Genomic DNA, 26,415 nt, shown 5'->3' on the forward strand with positions numbered 1-26,415 from the left:
TCACCAGGCAGCCTGGGATGCAGAAACCAAGGTTTGGGTCAGGCAGGGCTCCACCTAGGCTTCTTCCCAACAGTCCCGACTGCAGGGACATATCTTTTGACTTGAAAAGGATTTTGTCCCGTAGTGCCACCCCAAACACATCTCCTTGCTCAGGGCCGCATACTGTCGGTGGCAGGCTGGCACTGAAACGCAGAGTTTTGGGCTGGGCAGTGTCCTGCCCAGGCTTCTTTAGGAGACAGATGGCTCGTGGTGACCCAAAGAGGGTTTTGCCCCATAATCCTAGCCTAACCTCGGCTCTTTATTCAAGGTTATGGCCCTAATACAGATTATTTTACATTGTTTTTAGTAAGTGCACATTTTTGATGAACTCCGAAGTCTTTAACGCGTCTCGTTCACTGCGAACATCCTTCCCCCGTGCGAAGATCAGCTCTGACAAAGGGCCGGGCCTGAGGAACCAACTGTGGCCGCGCCGGCCCCAAGAGGCCGCCCAAGCCCGAGCGACGAGAGGAACGGCTCCTCGCTCTGGCTGCAGTGCCGGGACTCGCACTGCGCACGCGCCGACCCGCGACCCTGCCCCTGCCCAGACGCGTGATCTGGGCTGGGCGCTGCTTCCGCTTCCACTTCCACTTCCACTTCCGGGCCGGGGTCGGGATCGTTGCTGCTGCGGCCGGGACTGGCGGGCAGGTCGGGAGGAGCGCGGGGCCGGGCGGGGGTGCGGTGCCTCGGGCCGGGGCGGGGCGGGGCGGGGCCGGGCCCTGCCGGCGCAGGAGCCTGGGTGCGGCGCTGCGGGTCCCCGCTGAACGCGAAGGAGGCGGGTCCAGCCTCGGTGTTGGGGCTGGGACGAGTGGGCTGCCCCTGGCACCAAAGAGCGCGCCTCGAGTGGGGCGGTAGCCTCCCTGGGTAGGGGCCGAAAACACCCGCAGCCTCGAGCTGTCGGGTGTTGGTGCCGGGAGAGCCGCGAGGGGCCCGACCCTTGTTGTGGCAGCGCAGCCCCGGCCCCTTGCCCGCTGGCCGCCCCGACGTGCCAGCACAGTCGGGCCGCGCCTGGTGTAGCCAATTGCAGCTTCCTAGCTGCCTGACACAGCCGGCCCCGGGTCTGGGCAGGCCCTTGGTGCTGCTGGCAGCACGGAAGCAACAAGGAGCTGCCCCACGGAGCCCCACCCTGGCTCGTTGCTGGCGGCAGACAGCGGGGAAGCGGGGCAGGGCAAGCCGGCACTGCCACAACGAGAGTTGCGCCCCTTGTGGATCCCTGCTATCTGCCCCCAGGCGCACGTGTCAAGCAAAATACCATCATTGTTGCGCTCTTGCACACGTGCTGGGGGTTGCCTACCCCTGATTTAGAGCACAGTTAAAGTCAGCAAGTGACCCACCTGTCATCTCATCTCCTGTTTCACTGGTCAGGACTGAGACTCTGGCCGGGGACACGGGGGGGGGGGGGGGGGGGGGGAGTGCAGGGCTGTTGCTCCTCTGCTGCCATCTCCGGGCCTAGTTTCACTGGTTGACATCTGCAGGCTGCCTCAACGGATTCAGGGGGCAGTGGGCGCTGGCTGATGAGCTCTTTCTGGTGTCCGTTCCACATCCCTTATTATTAATTTATGACGTCACTCCCCTTCCTGGTTTCTTTTTATTTGTCCCAAGCAATCCGTTGATGTGTCTGCAATGGTCTCCCTTATTAAGGCAGGCTTATACAAGTACTTCTCACTTAACATCATCCTGGTTATTGTTTTGTTATATTATGTTGCTGATTTGTTAGAGAAGGTACTTGTTTTAAGTTGCACAATGTTCGGATTTAGCATTGTTTGGCCACCACCTGCTAATAGGTAACTACTGTGATGTAATTGGATTTGCTCAACATCATGTTGCTTAAACTTGTGTTTTTCAAGAACATAACTATAATGTTAAGTGAGGAACAGCTGTAGTATTTTACAATGGGTAGGTCATGTTCCTTGGTACATTGAATAGGCCTGTTTTGCTGGGCAGGTGGACGCTTGACTGGGATGGTTAAGTCAGGGATCGTCCCGCCATGAGTGGAGGGTTGTAGTAGGTGTCCTCCTGAGGTCCCCTTCCAGCCCCACCTCTCTCTCTTTCTCTCCTGCTTCTGTTTTCCCTTAAAGAACTGGTCTGATAGAGCAACTTCTCTTCTGCATTTGACTGATCAGGCTACTACCTTCCAATTTTGTTCTAGGCAATTAAGTATCCTTCTTAGAAAGAAACATTTTTTTTTTAAGGTGTTTTCAAAGTTAGGAAGTTGAATGAGCCCAGCCAGCTCCAGAGTTCATCAGATCTCAGTGGGCCACCACTGGGGGCCAGGCATGCAGATTATCATTGTTGCTCAACATGAATGTTGCTGACACCCAGTTAAACTAAAGATGCTGTTTGGTTGTCTTGTAACAGTAAACTTTTGTTTTCATTTGGAAAATGAGATGCGTGTCTAACACATTCATGCACCTGTCCCTGGTTTTCAGAAATGAGGTTGTTGTTGTTTTCGCCTAGGGACTGGAGAAAAGCTATTTCGTACCTTGATCTAAATGTGATTGCTTTTAATCTGGACGAAAATATTTTCAGCATCAAGTTCGAAAAAAAACTCGCATCTTCTCTAGCATATCTATATTGCTTCATGTGCCAGGGTTGCTAATTACAAAGCTGTATTGCTGTTGGCCACCTCAAATGACTGGTTTATTAAGTAATATGACATTCTAAACCATGTACTTGAGAACGATTATAACACTTTAGGCTATATATAATGAGGCACAACCCAAACCTGTCTTAACCAAATAAGAGCAATTATTACTTTACAATTTGCCTTAAGTCCGCTATTTCAATTATGAAATGGAATTTAAAGTAACTTCCTCAGCAATTAAAGCTGTTTACTTAGAGTTGAAAGATGTTTTTCATTAAAGTGCCTTGCTTACTAATCATCTGGAGTAGGGAGGCTCAAGAGGTAGCTTGTCCTCAATGAAAACTAATCATTTTCTTCCTTCATGTCACACATTTATAAACAGTTTAAAAGTGGAATTTTGGCCATAAAATATTGCTTTCTTTTAATGTGGACCTCTAGTTACATGGCTGAATTTCAAAGTCCCATTCTTTTGGGAAGTTGCTGATGCTTTTTTTTCTTTCCTCAGATTAAGAGCACTATTTTAGAATTGTGAGTGAACCGTAGCATAACTGCAGGTCTGTCTTAACTCCTTCAGTTATGGGAAGTTATTTTAGACAAGTATTTCTCAATTCTGCTGCAATAAAAGGAAATGCTTCATGCTACTCAGTGACATCCATCATGTTGACTCTGTTGTGTGACAGAATATATACAGATAGTGATTGTAAGCCTGCTGAAATGAATTAAGCTCTAGAGTTAATTGATCTTAGTTAGTTAGTACACAGCATACTTGAAGGGCCATACACTGTGGAGCAATGACCTTAGAGCAGGGATGCTCAAACCCTGGGCCTCTGATCACATCAAGTCCATGTAGCCAGGCCACAGGAGTCCCCACTGGACTGAAAATTTGGTGGCAAGGGAGCAGTGGCAGCAACTGTTGCTCCCCTGCTGCTAAATTTCCAGACTTGTAGAGAGCCCTGCAGGCCAGATGGCATGCCAGATAGGTGCGTCTGGGGCCAGATCTGGTAGAGGTGCACCGATGCATCAGTCCATATTTTATCGGCATTGATAAAAGGAAAATTGACATTATCAGCAGTCAGCCTTTTTTTTTTGGCTGATGTGGCTATTAATGTTGCTGATAAATGCTGCTTACATGCATGCAACCAGGAATGCAGCCTGGCAGCTTGGAGACCAGTGTGCAGCTGGTAAGTCTGTGGTGAGGGGAAGGGTTATGGGGGGGGCAGACCGAGGCCCCCACAGTGAGGAAGGGAGTGGGGCAGGGACAGGCGCTGCCCAGCCAGGGTGGTGTGGGGCTCAGGATGGAGCCAGCGGCTCATCCAGAGGCTGCAGGAGGGTCAGCTCCTGCCACTGCGTGCGCTCCTGGGGGAGGCATGGGAGGCCATATCTGTGCACAAGGAGAAGACAGGCTGCACACTTGGGGCCAAGGCTGCTCCAGCCTCTTCCTGGCAGCTGCACTCAGGCCAGGTGGGGCGAGGCAGGCAGCAAAGGTGCTGGGAGGGGGCTATGGTGAATTTTGGGGTGGCTCTAGCCCCCCCATAGTCACCTCCTTCCAGCACCGCCATTGCCTGTCCCACTTCACCCAGCCCTAGCAAAGTCACTGGAAAGAGGCTGGAGCAGCCCCAGCTCTGAGCACGCAGAGCAATCCACCCTCATCCCATGCACGAATCCAAAGGGGCACATGCCCCATTATTCCCCTAGGGGTGTGCGCAGCGGTGGGAATTACCTTACCCTTCCCCACCCCCTGGATGAGCCTCCAGCTCCATCCTGTGCCCTGCCTCAGCCCAGCTGGGTAGCACCTGCCACTACCCCAGCCCTACTCCCTCCCTTACTGCAGGGGCCTCAAACTGCCCCCCGCATACCCCTTCCCTCCCTCACGCCCCTTCCTCCAACAGACTTACCAACTGGATGCTGCTCTCCAAGCTGCTGGGCTGCATGTCAACAATTGGTATGGTATCCACCAATCTGGCTGGTCAATAATCAGCTGTATCACCCCAAAAATCTTTATTGGTGCACCCCTAAGATCTGGGCATGTAGGGTTTAACTGGAGGTGGTGTGGGCCCCAGTCCTGCGGATCAGAGCCCTGAGAAGTGGCTCAGGGCCTGATCCAGTCTGAGGGCTGCCCCTGAGCCACTCATTTGGCCAATGTGAGCAAAAAGTTGAAGCACTACTGCCTTACAGCAAAGCCCAACCTCAAAAAGTCCTGTAGGAATTTTAATACCAGTTGAGCAGAAGTAATTTCAGGAGTAGCATCCAAAAAGTTGCACAATGCATGTAGGCAGGAGTTTTCTTATTTCTTGATCTCCTGTGTTCCCCTCTCTATTTTTAAATCTTTTTTTTTCTTTTGAGGTCAAAGCCTGTTCTTTTACCCTTTTGTGACTAATCTGTTTTTGGTAGGTTTTGCTCCTGACAGTCTATTCTTTCTATTGCTCTTGATCTGCCTTAACCCATGTATGTAGATTTTTTTATAATCAAGTTAGGTTCCATGAAAGAACAACACAGAAAAGGCCTAGTTCATGTTTTCCTGCCATTATTTATAGATGTGTCAATTGGGTAACTTTCTTCCAAACAGATATTTGAAATTGTTTCTAATAAATACTAAGCAGTTGCGTAACTGAGAAACGTCACAAAAACAGCTCTATACTAGCATCCAGTGAAGAAGAAGAGGGGTTATGCTTGCCGAGTCATGTGTCCCTAGCAGCAGGAAGCTATTCTGAATTAAGAACATTATTTTTAGAAGTTGTAAGGGATGGATGGTTGGATGGTGGCCACCTTCTGGAGCATGTCTATCTGGCTGAAAAACAGATGGCATTCCTAATTGTGGGCTAGAATGGCACTGCAGTCTCTGGGAAACATAACTTTTTTAGTTAGTGAATCAGACACATTCACAAAGCTTTTTGGTCTTACTCTGCAATGCTGTCTCTGGTTAATGTATAGTATTGCTGCACTACACAAATTCAGTCGCGTAAAACTAATTATCTGGCTGCATTGGCTATACGATCAAATATGAATGTTGTCCCTCATTGTGTTGGTATGTGGTTCAAATTCTTCTCTGCGGACTGTAAAGATGGCACCGACTTAATCACCTGTGTGTGTGCGCGTGCAGGCTAGCGAGTTCTTATTGTATGCTCCTATCATTGTTATAGAGCCAGTACCGCTGTGAGATTAGAGCTGGATTCCATTAGTTAACGTGTGCATCACCAGAATTGCTCAGCATGTTCCAGTATCAGGGACTCCTTGTGGCTGGTGATGGGTGAGCCTGAAAGAACACAGCTTGACTTGTACGTCCCAGGGTGAGTTTGCTGAGCCGGAATCTCAAGACTTTGTATGGTAAACTAAGCAAATGCATTCTGAAATTGAGACAGATATGGAGTTCACTATAAAGTATGTGCTTAATTTTATCTAGCAAAGTATAGTATGTTTTAATCTCTACTTTTTTTTTCGGATTACTTTGAGAAGTCCAGTGTTTGCAAATACACCAGTAATGGATTGGCTTAATCCATTGTATACAGCACTGTTAATTGATATTTGATTTCTTGGTTGAAAACTGAACAGGTAATACATTTCCTTATTGTCCTTGGCAAAATGTCAGAACTGTTCGAAACAATGTACATGCCTTTAAGCTACCATGGTCAGAATTATTGTACTAGCCTTATACAGTTCACTCTTAGGTGAAAGTCTTCTCAGCGTTGACTGTTAAAAGAATTTGGCTTGAAACCACTCTTTCACTCTGGGGTAAAGAAGGTGACCTTAGCAAAGTATCACCTTTATAGGGTTCTCACTGGGCCATATCTGCATGGGGTTTAAGCAAATATGGTAGTACTTTTAGTAAATGAACTGTCTCATCCAAGATTTGGGCCAGGGCCAAATCAAAGGTATAAATGCTACACAAATAGATGTGTGGTTAAGCAGTAAATAGATGGACATATTTGCAAACATTATTAGAAGTTGGAGATTGAACAGTCTTTTAGACCTCTTGTTGAAAAACCTGAACTGTCAGAGATGTTGTAACTCTTTTGCTTTGGACTGAATCTCTGTGATGCTTTTGTCTAAATTAAGCACCTGATCTAGACTGATGCTACCAAAAAACCTATAAAAGAGAACTCAAAGGTAGGTGTTATTGAAAGATTTAATGAGCTAACAGTGGTTGTTTTTTAGGTCAGGGGTGAGGGTTAGTTGAGGGGGGTTCTCTAGCTCCCTACAGTAAGCTACAAAAGCTGGCATGCAAGGGACACTGTTATGAAGATATCATGTTCAAAATTTGCTTGATATGTTAGGAATAACTTACTCTGAAGCTCAACGTGTCATTTACAATTAAAACTCTGAGTTGCTGTATGTTTTGCAATTACTCTAAGTTTTAAGACTTTTCTAAGCAATATGTTGACTACATAAATGGTTTTGTATTTATTTCTGATGCACTGGTGACTAGAAATATTAAAAGTCAAGGTAATTATTAATTCTTGTCTTCTTTTCCAGCATGGGGCAACGGTGGGGCTGATATGCTGAAATGGTTATTAGTAACATCTCCTGCTTTCTTCTAATTATTAAGAATAAAATAACTCTCAAATTAAAATAGTTATTTTGAAATAAAGCTGAAACCTTTAGCTTAATGCCAGAAATAATCTCCTATTGAAATCCTGAAAGCAGGATGACAAGAAATTATTGGCTTGATCACTTGAACAAGAACATGTTGTCATGCCTAACTGATTTGTCTTTTGCAAGTTTCACGGCAATTCTTTAAATACCATCTTTAGGGAAAAATGACAGTTTGTGAGTACTCAATAAAGCGAATTTTACAATGTTGTTGAGCTAATACTTTGTGATGTTCCTTCCCACAGGGCCCTTTTTTGATCTCCTTCCAAAGACAAGAGGCCCTAGCTTGCCAGGAAACTGTATTAACTGTGTTCAGGCTGGACTGAGGATGGAAGGTGTTGAATTTAAGGAAGAGTGGCAAGATGAAGATTTTCCCAGGTAAGTGATGGCTTATACAAATAAAATATACCTATTTTACTAATCTGTGAAAATGAATAATTTCTTTCATAAGCAGGGCCTATAATTAAAGTCAGTTACTCTTTTTGAACAGGATCCAGTAAAGCTTTAATCATGACGTCAAAGCGTACTTTTTGTTTTTGTATACTCCTTGGGACAAAATGGGCCACTTTCTCCTCCTCTTGATGTTTGTGAGACCTAAGGTAACTTACTAATTGGCAGCAGGCATTTTTAAAATTAATATAGTACTGTTCAAAGAGTCTTGAAACTTGCTTTGTCATGCATGGGGAAGGGGATCTTTATGTTAGTGATGCCAAGGACAGCACATCATTCCTAAGAGATTGGCTTAAATTTTGTATGTTAGCATAGTGATGATTACAGTAAGGTTAAGGTTCCAGGGTATGTTTTGTGAGTTTAAGTAGTTTTTATGTGTTCTTGTTTATGCTTTTAAAAACTGAAATGTAGTTCACCGAATGTTATGCTTATAAGCATTGGTTAACAAAGTTGGAAACAATTTGAACAGTACGCTTTGGAACATTTTGAAAAGCCTTTAAAGGACTACAGGGGAAATCCTGAAGTATAAGTCGGTTCTAATTTGAGGTTGGTTGTTGGTACTGAGAGAGAATTTCAAATTGAAACTTAGAGGTATGCATCACAATAAAGGAGTTCATTTTCCAGAGAAATATACTGACTAGTATAACCTCTTAAGAAAATTTGTATATAATTTTTCTATTAAAACTGACTTAAGTTTCTTTTAATCCTCAGTTTTACTTTTTCCTTTGTTGCCTTATCCAAAGCTGTGGCAAAGACATTGCATTTCACTGAAACGTCCTGTTTTGTGCAGTATGGTTAATGCTGCTAAAATACACCGTTTTCCCCATGCTTTCCTACAGTTTTGCTTTGTCTTATTTATAAGTATCTTGAAGGTTTCAAAGTATGATGTCACGCAGTTATGTCTAAAAATAGGACTTCTAAGAACATAGTTGTCCATAATTTAGGATGGCTGTCAGAACTATAAATGAAATATTGTTTGTGCCTGTAAGGAACTGCTTGAGCTTCATAGCAAAACAACTGAATTGTTTTTTGGGGGTTTTTTGGTGTTAAAAGATGCGATGACTTGAAGGGTGAAGAAAAAATAAACAGTTCGGTGCCTGTAATAACAGGCAGACAGTAACCACTGACTTGTCTCATATCAGCCTGTAAAACTCGCTTGAAACTGCAGCTCAGTGTTCCACCATTCTAATGCTCTGCTTGACAGCTTAGCTGAGTCCTCAAATGCAATTAATCTGACTCTGGGCCATAACTTTCTTTTTGTAAAGTGCATATTGTGCATTTAAAAAGCACATTCTAACCAGGTGACATGTATACCTGTTCACAAATGAACCTTGTGCATTGAAGCTGTTTTTCTTATGAAATGCATCTCTGTTCTTCCCTGCACCAGGCCCTTGCCCGAGGATGACCATGTTGAAGCAGATACATCAGATGGAACTGGAAGAGAGGGACAACCTGGTAAGAATCTGTAGCTTCAGTCAAACTGATTATTTCTAACCTAAATGGCCTCCTTAGAAATATGGAAGGAGCTGCACAACATTTTAAAAAGGTAGAAAGTCAGTCTTAGGTAAGCAGCGTCTTAATCAGCATACCCGTTTTTAATACATACTGTCAAGGTTTATTGTCCAGGAAAAACAGATTCATAGAATATATTGCTCTGAAAGCATTGTCTTGCCCTGTAAACTGAAAGCCAGTTAGTATGTGCTAAACATGAACTATTGCACTATATTTTCATGACTGGTCTTGAATTCACAGAAACCAAATAAAGATGAGTCTTTCTGTCAATTTTAAGACCTGAATGAATTCTACTGAACATCTTGCGTTCTTTTCGAATGTCCTTTTAATATAGGTTGCAGTGGATCTTAGAACTGAAACACAGTATCTCGAGGGAGAAAAGAGGGTATATGGCTGTTGCTTAGATCTAAAAATTACCATGCTGTACTACATCTTGTTTGTTTCTTAACTTTTGGCATTTCTTGGATCTCGTCTGTCTAATTTAGCTTGATATTTGGATATGTCACTAATTTTATTTTCTCTTTTCAACTTTTTGAATCGCAAGTATTTGCCGCATTTCTTTGAGCATGTTGAGTTCACCTGTTAATCTTTAACCTTTGTCAGTCATTACTTAAAAGTTGTTCATCTGTAGACTTTTCAAGGATGGTTACTATTAAGCATTAAATAACACAATCTTCTCCGATCTCTAATGCAAGTTAGCACCTGAAGTCTAACGGAATGTGCTGTGTTGTATTGTTTTGTCACATTAATTTACTGCCATTTACCATGTATTTCAATATATAGCTGTCACAGATTCTGTCCAAAATGGAAAATACACAATACTAAAAACCACTGCTGGTTGTAGAAAGTGTTGTAATGGAGAACTAGAATGACATGAAGACTATTACAATATGAAATACGAGGGGTGGAGTACAGGACCTGGAATCCTGCACTTATGTACTGATACAGCAATAAAGTTATTCTGTTTTATATTGTTGGGGATATGAAAAGTTGGTTGAATGTGCAAGCATGCTCAATTTTTAGATTGTAAAATAACTAGCCTTTTCTTCTTTTCCCAAATTCATTAGAGGTTAATGGAAACAAAGTTAAAAAGAAATTAATGGCTCCAGATATTAGTCTAACATTGGATCACAGTGAAGAATCAGTTTTGTCAGATGACTTGGATGAGAGTGGGGAGATTGATTTGGATGACTTGGATACTCCATCTGAGAATAGCAATGAGTTTGAATGGGAAGGTAAGGATTTATTACCACATGTAATGTTTCAAATTTCCGTACACACAGGTGCCTTATTGTACTTACTGAATCCAGGATGACTTTGAATTTAAGAACTCACCCCGCCCCCCAAATAATTAGATGTTATATATAGAAAATGTATAAATATGGTAAAAATGGTACAAGTATGTTAGAAAGAAAAGCTGATGGAAGAACGCAAGAAATCTGAGTAACGCCTGGTCCTTTCTTTTATCCTAATAAGCAAGAAAGAGTCAGTCACCTTAGAAACCTTTTCCATTTCAAACTTAATGATCACCAAGGGACTCTTAAAATTGTAAAACCTTTTTTTAATTACCTAAGAATTTCATTTTATATTGTACTTCCAAAACTATGTTTGACTGAGTTTGAACAGTAAGGCTGTTCTAAAACTGGAAATAAGGCCTTGACACTACATTCTTTTCAGAGGGAGCCCTCAAGCCTGTATTAAGTCTTGTTTAAGTCAGTGGGCTCTGTATAAGAATTCAGATGAGAATCAAACTGCAGAGTTGTGGTCTTTTTTATAAATTTAAGAATCCTTCCCTATCAGGCTGCTGGAGTTCTTAAAACAACTCATACAAAAATTGACAGTTGTCCATACTACCTTATTTTTGTCCTGAAGATTGATGATGTTGTCTTAAAGTTGATCTAAAGTACCAATTAATATTAAGTTCTGAATTCTCCTAATGTTAAATGTTTACTTGATTTTCTTTTTAAATACTCGTTGTAAAAGCAGTTCATTCCTGAATGAACCACAATACTACTGAGTATGATGAATATTGAGGAAAGAAAATAAGGCATCAAACATTAATTTATTTTTTAAAAAGCTTAAATGAAGGGGTTTTTAAAGTGTCATAACTTCAGTATTCAGAGTTAGAGATTATGTGGATGTAACTGGAGTGGGATTGCCATCTTTTGACTTCTTGAGGGACTATGAGTTGGCACTTCAGGATAACTTTACAGTGTAACTGAGGAAATAGTCCACTTTTGTTGCAAAAGTTGCTGAAAAGGGTTTCTGTCTTTTCTTCCTTTAATGCTGCTGTCTTCATTTTCCTGGAAGGATAGTTTCCATTAACAGCTTTGTCTTGGAAACAGACAACTAACATGCAGTAGGTTTTTCTCACTTTTGGGTAAGGTCTGTGAACTAAGTCAAAGAATCACCAGTTTTATTAGATCTGTTTTCTTCAGATTGCTCTTAAACATAAATTTCACTTACTGATTTTTTTTTTTTTGCATATGTGAATTGGCTTTAATTCCTCATAAATTTGTCTGCATGTATGCTTGCCAGATATTATCAATGTGTAAGTTGCTTCACTGTAAATCTGATCAAACAAAATACAATCATTGAAGTTAACCACTTTCTGTCGATTTTGATGGTATTTATGGGAATGAATGTTTAAAACAATATGTATATTTGCTAAAAGGCCTCCTATGTAGCTAGAAATTTATAAGTAGCTAGACCCTTCATAATAAAATACAATCAAGAGAATCTGAGCATTCATATGAATGCTAAGATACTGTGCTGATGTAGGAAAGGTACTGTGACCACTTCATGCAAGAATACAATATAATCTCATTTATCCACATCTTGGAGTGCCTGATACAAGTTTGTTATTACCTCTGTCCAGTACCAGAGAAAATTATAATAATCTAAGCAGATAGTAAAGTGGTTAACTAATAATCGGATTAGAGACGGCCACATATAATCACAATGGTCTTTAACATGTTTTAATTTTGGCAGATGATCTTCCAAAACCAAAAACTACTGAAGTAATTAGGAGAGGATCGCTTTCTGAATATACTGCAGCAGAAGAGAGAGAGGATGGGCGACGCTGGCGTATGTTTAGAATTGGAGAACAGGACCATCGGGTGGACATGAAGGCAATTGAACCCTATAAAAAAGTTATCAGTCATGGAGGTAAGAAATAATGATGTTCTTGGGCATTGTTAGCATCTAATGTGTAACTGAACAGGAAAGGAAGGAATAATTTTGGATGCAAATGGATGAAGGTTCTTTGGAGGATGGCTCCATTATGACCTGCAGTAAGAAGACCTTAAAAAAGCACAACAAAAATCTATGAAGTACAGTCCTTGTCATGACTTATTACCTTACACTAAGGGGAAAAAAACTCCACAAGATGTTGGAAAAAGTTAAGTTACTTTAAGAGACTATCACAACTGTCTGGGTACATTTCACTGTTTGGGAAAGTCTTGGTAGATTGAGTATACTCTGTGTACATATACAGTGTGTGCAAAATCTTTTAGATTCCCTAGCAGACTGGTTAAGGGGGTTTTCTTTTTCCTTTCTATGTGAACGGAACTGTTCTAGGAGGGAAAATTGACCATGCAAAATGCTGTTAGATGCATAAATAAATTAAAGCACAGAGATTAGAGAGGGGCTTTTATTTCATTTTTTTAAATTTCAGCTATTCTTTGTAACAATATGTAACAGCAAATCTTTTAAATAAATGTCTCTTGAGCCTTTCTGTGCCTGTATTATGACCCCCATATAAAATGGGATGTTTTCTCACCTTTGTAAAGCACTTTGAAATGGAGAAGAGAGCACAGTAAGTGCCTTTTTATACGAAATTGATCAGACTACAATAAGGTGTTCTTATTCTTATTGCTGCTGTATTTCTGTTTGTTTTTCCTAGGTTATTATGGTGATGGGTTAAATGCCATTGTTGTGTTTGCTGTCTGCTTTATGCCTGAAAGCAATCAGTCTGACTACAGATATCTAATGGACAATCTGTTTAAGTAAGTAATATTTTTTTGTCATTAAAAACTGTTCTGAATGAAACTCCACTGTCAGAGTTTTTCTCCTCAGAAAGAACTACACGTTCTGTGTTCTTTTATATAGTATTTTGTATTTGAGAAGCAGCATATCTAATTAAAATATTAAATTTAGATATGACTTTTTTAAGAGTTTTTTTAAACTAAAATTTTAAGACTTTAATTCTGTGAACAACATTTCTTTAAAACTCTTACCAAAGGGCAGGTTGTCTTATATATAAGTTAAGTCATCCACAATATGATTTTGAAGGCTTTCTTCTTTATCTCTTCAGGTATGTTATTGGCACTTTAGAATTATTAGTAGCAGAGAACTATATGATAGTTTACTTAAATGGTGCTACAACGCGGAGAAAAATGCCAAGCTTAGGCTGGCTCAGGAAATGTTACCAGCAAATTGACAGAAGGTAAAAAATGTCTTAATGTCAAAATAGCTCTACATTTCTTGGTTGTATATTCTTTTTCAGAATTTCTAATTAGCATGGTATGAGTTTAGGCAGCTTCCAGCAGGCGTTTTATGGCTTATGATTTAGGCAGTGAAGCCCCAAGTTAAAAAAAAGAAAAGAAAAAAACCAAAAAAACATGCTGGAGATTCTCTCCCCTTCACCCCCTCCACCCCCACCCTTCAGGTAACAGTAGTGGAAAAGTAGTATGTTGGGGTTGGAGATACTATCAATGAACCATAACAGGACACTTGCTATGGAAGATACATTATGACTCCTTCATACAGTAGTACAATATGGTTTTGTTTTAACTTGAGCTTTAAAGCTGGTATTTTTCTGGGCAGGTCAGTATCAAAACTGCATAAACATTCAGAGGAGTTAAATGGAAGGCTATGTGTAGCAATTCTCTTGCGTATGATGAGAAGCAGCAAAATTGGCTCTTATGTCACCTAGAATTACAATGTGTTTACAATGCTGTCAGAATCAGTATGTACATATTTGCTCATCTGACCAGTGAATAGGCATGAAAGTGAGGAAAAAATGTGGGATTTTTGTCATCATAGAATATACAGAGAGTATGGATTTGAAGTTTCTTTTTGGCTAAAGAACCAGTTTTATACAACTGTGACTATGCCACTCTGCTTTGGATGAAAGACTTCAAATAAAAGTAGTCATGGTTAGGTGTCTTTTTTTTTCCCTAGGAAAAAAAAGTATCTAAGATGCCAGTTGAAGGAGGCTTTTCTCTCCCATTGTACATTATACCTCATTTGTCAAGGGAATTCTACTTTTTATTCTTTTATGTGAACAGTTGTTAAAATGTGTAGAAATAAGAGTTTCCTATGTTGCCCCTTAAGTGGTAGAAATGTATTGTTCCAGATATTTTTATCAGAAAGGTTTAATGAAGTCCAAAGCCAGCAGTTTAAAACTTTACTTTCGGCATGACCTGCTTTTGTTAATTTTATCCTCTTGGTAGATTGACATTTTTCTAATAGAGGCTTACTTGTTAGACTGTACGTGCCAGACAGTAGTAGTATTGGTTAGTAGAAATGATGTTTTTGCTGTTTTTTCACTTCTTTTGTTCTAACACTGATGTCCAATCTTTAGGTTAAGGAAAAACCTGAAATCACTAATAATAGTTCATCCTTCCTGGTTTATCAGAACACTTCTGGCCATCACAAAACCTTTCATTAGGTAATATTGTTGAAATTTGTGTTATTTACAGAAAGTATCTCTGTGTGTGTTACATGTCAGAAAGTTTTACTTTAATATTGAGTGATGTATCCAATACTTTAAATTGTAACTGTACTTTACGTTTGTTCTTCCACAGCTCAAAATTCAGCCAAAAAATTAGGTATGTCTTTACTCTGGCAGAGCTAGCTGAACTCATCCCCATGGAATACGTTGTCATACCAGAATGCATAAAACAGTACGTTTCATTATGCAAACATGCTAAATTGCAGTCGGTACAGAATGCAAATAGTAAAAATATTACTGTTTGGGTTTGTATTTGCAAACTTGTTTTGAATGAAGTTGGTACACTAAGGAAAGATATATCATGCTTGAGGATGATGTTAAAATTGTGTATGCAGCAATATAATGTTAGCCAGATCATTAATACACAGTTCTGTGGTTTGCTTAATCTAAATTAAATTGAGTGGGAACCAGTGTTTTGGAGACAAAGTCTCACTGAGACTGTTCTTATTCATGGGCATTAAATTAAGTTGGCAGTATGACAATGCTCACAAAAAGTAAACAATGAAGTATCATTCCAGCAATTGAGAATTCCACTTTAAATTAAGAGGAGATAGAGGAGAGAGGTAGCTCTAATGGTGGTTTTAAAACTAAATGGAGGGCTGGGCAGTATTCAGGTCCTTTTCATCCCTGCACAGAAAACTGAGATGTCAAAGGAGTGCACAGTGGCCCACCACAACAAAAGCACAGCCTTGGGTATGATGATAGAAATGCTAAGTAGGTTATCTGTGGCTATAGGTACTAAGCAGCACGATGCTCAAAAAGCAGGACTAATATATTGAGCAACAAGGCTAAGGAACCTAAAAACACTTAGTGTAGCAACTTTTGTAGCTGATACACTGATGGCAATTAATATAAAGAACCAACAGGGAACAATCACAGTAGCAGGGCGCTCTTCCTTTTTATTTGGTAAGAATATAATAGCAGCATTGCTCTTTAGTGTGAGCTGAGAGCCACGTAAGGTGAGATTTTTTTTTTTTTTTAATACCTTCCTTGTGGTCATAAGGGCTTACGTTCCTGCTGCAAAACATTTGGTGGGATAAATAATCAACTGATTCAAGTTGCAAAAGTGAATGTAAAAACAAATGCAAAACAAATACAGCTTTCTGCAAAAAGATCAAACAAGTAACCCCGGTTAGTAAATCTGACCTTCTGCCTGGAACAAATTCCCTTCAAAAAGGGAATTTGAAGGAACAGTAAGACTCTGGGTAGATTGGGAAGACAGTCTGGCTGCTGGTAAACAACTTTGATAAAACAGCTGTGATACAGCACACTGAAATATTAATCAAGCACTGATTTTTTTTTTTTTTTGTCTAAAGAGACTTAACTTTTGGCCTACACAATCAGGCGTCTACTAGGTAGAAGTCTGCCGGAGTTCCATAGTGGATTGAATGGCGCCTCAGCGTTAAATCCGAGTACTTCTGAATTTTTCAAAATTGGGTTATACAGTCCTTATATTTTCTAGTGGAAACTTAGTCCGTCTGTCCTGACTTTTAACATTGTACAGTGTTGATGATCTTTTAGCAAATAGCAGTTAAATCTCCTATTACTGTTTAAAGCTAGATTAATATTTCTGTATTCTGAACTATGCTAGTTTCAAGATTTGATATTCATGAGGGACACTTAAATATTGGTATTATTAATTTGCAACTTGTTGTGTTTAGTTGGCTTCATATTTTGCATTTACTGAAATCAAACTTTTCCCCACCAAGGTACGAAGAAGAAAAATTTAGAAAGAAACACAAAAGGTATCTGCACACTATAATCAGGGATGCATCTAGACAAATCCATTTGCACTGCACAAACTAACTCCCAAATAGTTGGCTTGCAGAAAGGAATAAGCATTTGTAAATATAAACACGCACTAATGGCTAAGCTTCTATATTTAACTAAACAATAGTATTTTTTATAATGTAACTTGTCCTGAAAATTTAAATGATATTTATTTTAGAGAAATTTCATTAAAGATGAATTAATTGACTTTGAGCTACACCTGCAAAAAGCCATATACATATCAGCACCTGTTTTAACTAACTTTCACCATTAAAAGTAGGTAATTGTTTGAATGGTGATTTTTCAAGATGCTAGTCTGCAGCTGTAGAAGTTACTTGTGAAAGCTTCTTAACCAGAAATTCTAATCTTGAATGTTGTATCTTGCTTTGTTCAGTATTTACTAATTTAAATTGTCAAGATATAGAACTCACTAATCTAAATTTTAATCTAAAGCCATTTATATTTTTCATAGTGCTGTTTGTATTTGCAGTGTCTAGGCTCCTTGCTAATACTGGATTTTTAAGTGTTTCTAGTTTAATTGACTGCTAATCATTCCAACAATCTCTGGAGCTGACAAAATATTGAAAACAGATAAATTATCATTCAGTCTGTCTGTCATTAACCATTTTGCTGAAACATACTGCTTCTAATTTTAAACTTTATTCTCTTGCTATGTGCATAACAGTTAATAATTTAGGGACACTTTACATACACTGTCATTGTAGGTAGAAAGATTGAAGACACATTAAGAAATAAACCTGGAAGACCATGATTTTGCCTTTGATTTTGCTCTAATGTAGTAAAATGTAAGAAAATGGAAGGGTGAGGGAATAGCCTGTAGGAATGATTCTACTTAAGCTGTACATCTGCAACGCTGTAGCTGAGATTTTAAACCTGCAGAAAAGTTATAGCTCCCACAGCAACTGACTTGCTTCACTCTCACCCTACCCTGCCTCCACCGGCCTATTCCTGTTGCAAGGGAAAGAATCTATATAACCCTGAGATACAAATCTGTATCTTTGGAAGGGTCAACCTGGCTTTAGTTTTTGAAGTCTCCAAAACAATAAAGACTTAGTTTTAGTTTTCCTGTCACTATTATTTTTATTTTTTTTAGCATAAAGAGGAAATTATATCAAGAGATGGGAAAAAGTGAAATTAATTTCAGTTAGCTTTGTCAAATACACAGAGTTAATTTGACAGCTGATGTGCACAGAATAAATTGAAATTCCCCCCCCACACACACACCCCCCCCCCCTTCCTTCTCCTCAAATTGGCTGTTTCTAGTTCAAGGTAATTATTTAGCGGTCCTCTGAATTTCATGAACTGTGACTTCTTTGGGAACTATTAAGTATTGTATTTAGGATCATTTTGGTACTGTGTTTTTCAGTCTGCTTACATTCTCAAACAGTATTGCATTAGTATGGGTCATGGGTCTTCTGTTTTAGCTTTTCTTTTCCCTTTTGAAATAGTTCTTGTGAAATAGTTACAGAGATCAGGATGGCACACACTCCTTGATTACTGCACAGATTCACTATTGCTTTACTGTGCACGTAAAGAACAATTTTGGATTGAAATTCTGCAGCTTCAAGCCTTATTCATTCACATCAGTGAGGCTTCCTGGGTTCAGTCCATGCAGCTATTTTAGCTAATCTTACAATGCAAAAAAACTAGGGCAAATTCACTTATCCTCTTGAAGATGCGCAAAGTAGCAGAGTCATCATTTTACCAAGTTATTCAAAGTAATTAAACAGCATTGGGAAGCTGACTGACCCACCTGATTCAGCCTGTTAGCTCACAGCGAATAAATAGATCCCCTGCACAAAATCTTCATGTGGGTATCCTGCAGGGATTTGCAATATCTGTGGAGCTCCTCTGTAGACTTGCTTCACTCAGACTAGGTGAAGCAGGATTCTTTCCCCTTGAAAGTATATTTATTCAGATTGATGCTGTCAGTGTAGTAAGCATGTATTAGAAAGCAAAAAGGAAATTTCTGAGTGTCTAAAATAATTTAGTTTAGTGGAACAATGTGTTTTGCTCTACTGGAGAGGCACAGTCAGTTTTAAATGAAGTAACCGGGGCCCAGAACCACAAAAGGAATTAAAGAAGATGACTCCTTTCTTCTTCCCTGCTCTCCAGTCCCATACAGTGATGGAAAAATGCCTTTGCAGGGGGTCGGGGTAGGGGAGAGAGAGGGGATATCTGGGTTCAGGCCAACATATTTTGTTGTCCGCTATGTAAAATACATAAGCAGGAGTTGGAACTTTGAGTGCTTTTTGCTTGGGTAGAGGCAGGCCTTAGTTCCTCTGCACCGCAGCAGGACATCCAACAGCAGAGACAACCTGTGAAAGCTTACAGCTGGGAGTCTGGGATGCTGTCATGGGTGATGAGAAATGTAGACTTGACACTCCCCCCCAATAGCTGAGGAGGACATGTAGGTCTCCCTGTCCTGGGTGAATGACCCAGGCTGTTGAATAAAAGTGAGCATCATCAATATTAAGCACATCAGGAGTGAATCGCAGTTTGATTTAGGTAGGTAATTCCCTGCAGCCTGGGCTTAGGCACTTAAGGTACACGTACATGAGTGCAGAGGTTGGTCTGACGCACTGTGACTAGCGCATCAGAGCAGACTCAATTAATTACGTGGTAATTACCGCGCTCCAGCAGCCTCCTGCATCTCCGTGTATCAGCATCCCCGTGCTTCTAAATGGCGGCAGGAGCACTTGAACAAACTTTAGTTTGAGGACCCCGGTGCCATTTTGAAGCACAAGGACACTGATGCACAAGTAGCAGCGAAGCTTTAGAGTGGTTCTCGGAGCCGCTCTAATAGAAGCACCCCTACCCCCACCCCTGGAGCACACAAAGTGCCCTTAAATCCTATCCCTTGTATTGGTTAAGACACTCCCCCTTTCTTGGGTTTCCAGTTCTCCTAATTTCGGTAGCCCAAAAAACTTAGACATTGTGAGCTAAGTATCACATCCTGTAAGTTTATTGGTGGATCTGGTCCTCTGGCATCTGAGATAAAGCATATTCACTAGAGGTAAATTGATACATTGGTCCCATATCAGATCGGTAGCAATATAGGGAGAAGTGAAAGTATTAGCAATTGGTTCTTTTTTTGCCTAATGTGGCCGATGAATGCCCTGTGCACGTGAACCACTGTAGCATGCACAGGGCCAGGAGCATAGCCAGGCATCTTGGAGACCAGCAGGTATAAGTATGGTGTCAGGGAAGGGGAGGGGGTGGAGCAGAAGCCTCTGGGGTGAGGGGGGAGGAAGTGGGGGTGGGGCAGGTGCTGCTCAGCCAGGGTGGGTGCGGGACGGAGCCGTGAGCAGTTCTTTGTGCGGAGGGGGCAACAGTCTCCAAGCTGCCCGGCTGCATATCAGAATAAGATTGGTATTGGTTGATATAGCTCCTTAAAAATCAGCCATCATTACCAGCCAAAAACATTTCTGTCGGTGCACCCCTTAATATTCACTATTTTTCCTCTGTCCTTCTGGCTCTGCATTTTATGAGGCTACCTACTTTTATTTTGTTACCATTCAAAATGCATATCACATCCACCCTCTTACATGGAAAATATCTCAAAATTAAACTAGGAGGGGATTTATTTGTGCTTCTTGTGCATAATACCTGACTTGACTTCATCTGCAATATTTATTATGAGTGGTTACTGTATGTATGACTTCTTACCTTCAAGCACAAAGGGGAAAGCTCCTAAATTTAATCAGGTGTGTACAAAGATGAGTGCCCCCCTTTAGTTAAGTCTGGGTAGTGGTTTAATGAGAGACCGATAGCTCAGACACTGAAAGTATGTCTAATGTTCTCAATTTTACATCTGCTATTAAGAGCCCTATAGGTAGAAACTTAGTGACTCTTAATTCTGTTCCTTGAGGTAATGTTGAGAAGTAGAGGTACTAAAAGTTAGATCCCAAAAAGTGGGTGGCAGAATTAATTAACTGACTTCCAGATGAGTTTGTGTGCCTAAGTACTGTTTTGGATTTAGCTTTAAGATGGATGCACATCTAGGGGACTGTGCTTTATCAGTTCTTATTTGAAAGGTTGTTTTAGCTATCAGAGCTAGAAACTTCAGTTTATATATTTTATTAAAAAAAAAAAAAAAGTGAAACCTTTACTTGCTAGGTGACCAAGTGAGAATATGCACAGTAGTCCTAGAGGCTCTGCACCCCAAAAGACTCATGACTACTGTTTATCTTTTATATTTTGGAGAAAGGTATGTTAAGGCCCTGTTGACACTTGGATTAAAAAGTGTATATTAGCCAATCCAGCCTATCTGATCTGCACTAACAAAATGCATAGATGCTTGAATTCTGTGTTAAGAACCTTCTTCTCATTTTGGTTATTCATAGTCGGCATGGATTAACCTTAGCTACAGAAAAGGTACTCATTGTAGAATAAGCTTTGGCTTCACCGAAAATCTTAGTGTAAAGTAAGTATTGTACTTCAGTTCAGATTCTGGCTATTTTCTAAACCAGTTTCTCATGTAGGTAAGCCCTAAAATGATTTACCAAGACTCAGTGAGTTTGTTCTCAGTATTACAAATAGAATCCCAGGTGTTCTATTGCCTTGCCTGCTACAGTGTCCTAGTTGAATAGAACATATGTACATGTGTGACTCAATTTAAATGGCATTTAATCATTTACATATGTAGACTGTAGAAAATAATTTCAGATCTAAAAAAAGTCTAAGTAGTGTCTAACAGAACATTTGTTCAGAAATGCATTGTTAGCCCAGTTTTTTTGTGCCATTTTATTTGGAAAAAATTCTATTAAACTTCAAAATTGACTATGTAGTAGTGAGACCAGCGATTTGTGTTGGAACCAACACTGTTGTCTTTTCTACTTCACATCATATGTTATGCTAAAAATGCTCATTGTGTTGATAAACTTATGAAATCTATATTGTATTGCATTTTGGTCTAAAAACTCATACATTACTTATGCCCTTATAAGCTTACGTCGTTAGTCACATTTCATTGATAAGCAAAAGCAGTTTTTGCAATGCAGTTAATTTCACATTTCATTTTTCTGACAGTTTCTTTGCAAACATGGCTTTTTTGCTAGAAAGCATTCTTGAATCCTTTAAAAAAAGAGTTAGGGAGAATACAAATGAGGGGAGGGGAGTTATAACACTGCTGTGACTGCAACTATTTCACTGAAACATTTGTTTTAACAGTTTAATATGTACTAAAACATTTGCTATACATATGCTTTAGCTTCTTGTCTATTAGGATGAAATCAAGCTCTTTGCCTAACTTGCAAATTGATTAACTGAATTTGTTCTTAATATATTCTAACTTTGTTTTTTATTATTATTAAACAGAGTTGACCAAGCACTCAATGGGAAACAAGAGCAGAAAAGTGAACAGTGAGTTTGGAGCCCAAACAAGACTGAAGAATGTGCAGATGGAATGATGCTTTTTTTGCATTTACAATGCATTCAGTAGCCTTTATTATATAACCTGTTACAAAAGGTGCCTTGATTTCTCTGGACTAGTAAACAGAGGACTGTTCACTGCTGTATTGGTTTAATTCTTGACTTTAATAGCTATCTTTTTATATGTAATCATTTTATATTGCTAAATGTCAAAAACCTAGATGTTGATAAAAGGCATTCTTGCAATTGTTTATCTAAATGATGCATGTTCTTCAGTAAAATATTTATATACCTAAATGTTAAACGAAAGAGATAATATATATTTTTATGACTTTTTTTGAGCAATATTTTGTTTACCTGCAGAAATGTTCGCAGGTAGACTAGGCCATGAATGACTGCTGTCATTATTTTATAAAGTGCATGATGACTTTTTTTTGCTGTAAATGGTTAAACACATTTCTTGGGTGTTGTGAGCCTAATGTTCTGAGATGTTAATGTTCACGTGGTGCACTTGTCACACTTGTGTGATGATGCTGGTTTTTGTTCACACACCTAATACAAATGGAACTAATTTCCACTGCCAGAATGAACTTGAGCTTTGGCTTCTTTATTCTGTTGTTATTCAAAATGCAGAACTGTAGGTCTTTCAGTTTTGTCCATGTTTGTTTGGTGTTTTAAGTCCTTCTATCTCAACTGAGCAATTCAGATGACTAATTGCACGCTGAACCTTTCACTGTAGGATCACTAATTTTAATTTTACTTTAGATGTTTAGTAAATGGTAACTGAACAAACAACAGCTTTTAATATGAAAAAAACTTGTCCAGTTTCTTTTGAGCTGTCAGCTGGCGTTAATCTAAACTAGGCATTCTTGACGAAGTAAAAAATTGCCTGGGGACAAAGTCTGAAATTACCTTTAGCCAAATGCAATAAACAGTCTGTTCAGGTGTGACTGAGGTACCCTGGAAAAGTATAGAAAATCTTGCACTGTATACCTCCATGCTTTGTAGAAAGATCTTCCATTTCCAGTGCTATCTGGCACTTTTCAACAGCACTAAATTCACTTTAACAAAGTAATATCTTTTTTTCTTTTTCTCTCTCCTTTAATGGTTGTCAAATTTTCACTCAGTGTTCTTGGGCACATAAGCCAAAGTTTGTTATGTTAACTAAACATGCTCTGCTTTTCTGGTTTGTCTAATACAATATGTAGGAACTCTTGAATCTATTTGGTAATCATGCCCTACTGCCTGTAAGAACTGGTGTAAGTGAATCTGTTCAGGAGCTAAATGTTTAGCTGATATTAAAGCAAACATCTAATATTTTCACTTTTATTACTCTTGTGCTTACCATTTGTCTTAATCAAGCCTAGAACATCCATTTTGATATTTTTACAAACAATATATGTAGGAGTGCTAATATTTTCACAGTTCATATTTATAAAATAAACTCAATATGTGGAGAAAGTGAAGTGACATTAACCTAGACAGTTATTTATCACTGGGGTGCAGCAGGCAAAGGGTAATCTTAAAGTCAGGATTTACTAGTGATGGACCTTTTACCTCTCATTGTCTCTTATAATGGTTGTAGGTGTGAGGCTGGCAGATGCTGCTGCCAGATAAAGGCAATGATCTGCACTGGAGTTAACTCATGCTGATCAGGCACTCCATCTTGAGGTGTAGGGGTGTAGGTTGTAGCTGTGTTGGTCTAAGGACATAGGTAGACATGGTTCTTTGGGTGAATCTGGTATCTTTTATTAGACCAACTTAAGTAATTGGAAAACAATTTTTAAGCAAGCTTTCGGGTTCAAAACCCTTGTCAGGCTAAGGAAGTTTCTGCAGTCGGTGTGCGCTCTTCCTGGATGGAATGAAAAGTAAAGCCAGAGGCTGGGCTGGGCTGCATATAAGACAGGCAGTCAGTGAAGACGTAGATTGAGTCAGTGGGTGAGAGACAGGCTGGGTGGGGGAGAGAGAAGGGGAATGAATAGTGGAGAAGTACCTGGGGAGTCAGATGTCAGGCAGGTTATAATGTGTCATAAATCCAATGTCTATATTTAGTCCATGATTTTTAGTATCCAGGAGGTTGATGAAGTGCAGTTCATAGGCTCATCTTTGGAAAGCATTTTGTAAGTTTCCTTTGGGGATCAGGACTGAAAGACTGGAGAAAGAGTGGCTTTCTTGTGAGAGAGGTGCCCCCACATGTAGTTGGGTATTCCTGTCTTTGATGGATTTCCCATGAATCTATTCTCTGTATCTTACTCAACTTACACATCTTACCCAACTGCAGTGTGCATGCATGCAAATCTGTGACCTTCATTTTACTTTTCTAGCCTTAAATCTAATTTGTACCAAGTCTCTAAAGACCTGGAAAATTAGAAGTTTTATTTAAACTTAACTTTCATAGAAAATAGGCATAATTTTTTTTAAATTTAAAGGTTTTTTTCAAAAGTTCTCCACAGAAAGCTTATTGTTGCAGCAAATTATCATAGGTAGCAGAAAGATACCTTCTCTTTTATGTGAGGTAGCATATAATAGGTGACAGTGTTTCAAATACAAAATGTTTGTTTCGCCTCATGGGGAGACAAAATTGTAGTAACTCTCCCAGACTCGGAAATGATTTTGGTATCCCATTGTTTCCATGGTCTTAACCAGCTCACATCAGTATTTTCTTTCTTCCCCATACTTGTTTTGATAGGTTTCTTTTCTCTCAAATTGCACAAAAGTAAGCTGCAAAGAATATTTTACTGTGTAGGCATCTGCTTTATATTTTGCATTTGACAGAGTCGCTTTTAAGAAGTGAGAAGACTATCTTTTGCACCTTTCTGCTTCTATATTATGCGATTAAAAAGACCTGAGTTACAACTTTTTTCCTGTTTGCTTTTTCATATTAGATAAAAAGGATCCTCTTTTCCAAAACCTTGATAAGCTTGAAAATTTAATTTAAAAAAAAGTAGGACTAGATACTGAAAAGTAAGTCTTGCACACTAGAAGATTAATTGCCCTCAATTTTAACTCCAGTAACTAAAAATATGATTAAAATCGCATTTGAAAGGTTGGCACTTCTGGCTTTCATTTGAGATTTAGCATCCCCACCCAAAACTGACGACAGATAAGAAATAGAACTGAGGCAATGGGTGTTTGAACAACTCAATGTATCATAAGCTGATAAAGGATGATAAATCCTTTTCTCTACAGACCACATCTTAAATTATTATTAAATCTTCGGCTTTAACTCTGTCTTTCCTGATGGATGTACTTGAGACTTGATCTTAACATTGCATTAATGCTGCTTATTTAGAAGTGTACCTGCAGATGCATGATTGCTTGATGTTTCTCTCCACGATTTAAATAGCAGTATTCATTTTGACAGTCTCACTGGTCTCCTAAAGAAAAATATTGAAAGCCAAGTTGGCCATCTCTGAGGGGACTCTCCTTCTTGGGTTTTTCTCCCTTACATAACAAGTGGCATTTAAAAAAAATCTATTTTAAAAGACTTTGGGGACTTTCTCAAACACACAAGGTATATTTTATACTCAACCCTTTGTATTGCAATATAGATTATAAAGACCATTTTTATAAACATTTGAATCATTTCACTATAATTTTTTTAAATGCTTCAGAACTAAAATCATGCTTCCTTCTCCCTCAGACTACCATTAAAAACATGAATCATAAATGGAGGGCAGACGTGGAGTTTTAAAGGACATCTGTTTATCTTTTTTTACCTAAAGGCAGGTATGTCAAAAAGTACTGAAAGTTTTCAATAATATTAATTTAAAATTGTGAACTTCTGCCCAAGACAAAATTAAGATAAAAATATTATAAATGCTTTTTTTAAAACAATGTTTTAAAAAAATGACTTCAGTACTAAAAACATGATTTCAACAACTTGCTTTTTTGAACTGCTGTTCCCAATCCTTTGCTTTATGATGCGACTTGCTGATAAAGGAAACTCAGGTTGGAGAGTTCTTGCTTCTGCTAACAGTAAATTACATGTTGCAGAACTATACACAGCATTTTCTAAGCTCTGTCATTTTAAAATATGGACTCTTGCACTTAAAGGGTTATAAATCCCCAGAATGAGTGCTTGCAAGAGACAAGGTCTTCTGGGCTGACTGCCCATTGTGATGGATGTAAGGTATCTCTGGATTTGTAGATATGGTAGGGAAAACAATAAAAAAAAAAATAGCAAGCATTTTAAGAACCTGCAAGTGCCACTGAAAATCAGTTGGACTTACATTTTTGTATCATCTGAGTACCTCTGAAAAACTGTCAGTTTCACTCACAAGTTAGGTTTTGCAGTCAAACTAGGTTGGCACTGTGTGGTGACTAGGTAATGTTGAAATTTGGA

General features: G+C 39.3%; 1 protein-coding gene across 4 annotated transcripts; it reads left to right on the plus strand.

The window, feature by feature from the left end:
* The first annotated feature begins 562 nt into the window (after positions 1 to 562).
* On the plus strand, positions 563 to 24,926 carry BNIP2 (BCL2 interacting protein 2). 4 transcript variants are annotated; one of them, XM_090028273.1, is made up of 12 exons: positions 563 to 684; positions 5,761 to 5,907; positions 7,453 to 7,585; positions 9,045 to 9,112; positions 10,237 to 10,404; positions 12,161 to 12,337; positions 13,074 to 13,176; positions 13,485 to 13,616; positions 14,757 to 14,843; positions 14,980 to 15,078; positions 16,616 to 16,651; positions 22,017 to 24,926. In XM_090028273.1, the coding sequence occupies exons 3-12, from the start codon at positions 7,536 to 7,538 to the stop codon at positions 22,063 to 22,065; spliced, it is 969 nt and encodes a 322-aa protein (XP_089884399.1). In that variant the 5' UTR covers positions 563 to 684; positions 5,761 to 5,907; positions 7,453 to 7,535; the 3' UTR covers positions 22,066 to 24,926. The 4 variants fall into 4 exon arrangements, with proteins under 4 accessions (XP_089884399.1, XP_089884400.1, XP_089884401.1 ...); XM_090028274.1 differs by lacking the exon at positions 16,616 to 16,651; XM_090028276.1 differs by lacking the exons at positions 563 to 684; positions 5,761 to 5,907 and adding an exon at positions 7,698 to 7,806 and having other exon boundaries at positions 7,452 to 7,585.
* The last annotated feature ends 1,489 nt before the right edge of the window (positions 24,927 to 26,415 follow it).

Source organism: Crocodylus siamensis, chromosome 15, assembly GCF_052110815.1.
Source record: "Crocodylus siamensis isolate JL-2025a chromosome 15, ASM5211081v1, whole genome shotgun sequence".
Lineage (NCBI taxonomy): Eukaryota > Metazoa > Chordata > Crocodylia > Crocodylidae > Crocodylus > Crocodylus siamensis.

Excerpts from the sequence above, each read along its gene's own strand:
- BNIP2 (XM_090028273.1), top strand. The coding sequence starts at position 7,536 with ATGGAAGGTGTTGAATTTAAGGAAGAGTGGCAAGATGAAGATTTTCCC. Across the intron at positions 12,338-13,073 it reads AAAAGTTATCAGTCATGGAG|GTTATTATGGTGATGGGTTA; the intron begins GTAAGAAATAAT and ends TGTTTTTCCTAG. Across the intron at positions 13,177-13,484 it reads CTAATGGACAATCTGTTTAA|GTATGTTATTGGCACTTTAG; the intron begins GTAAGTAATATT and ends TTATCTCTTCAG.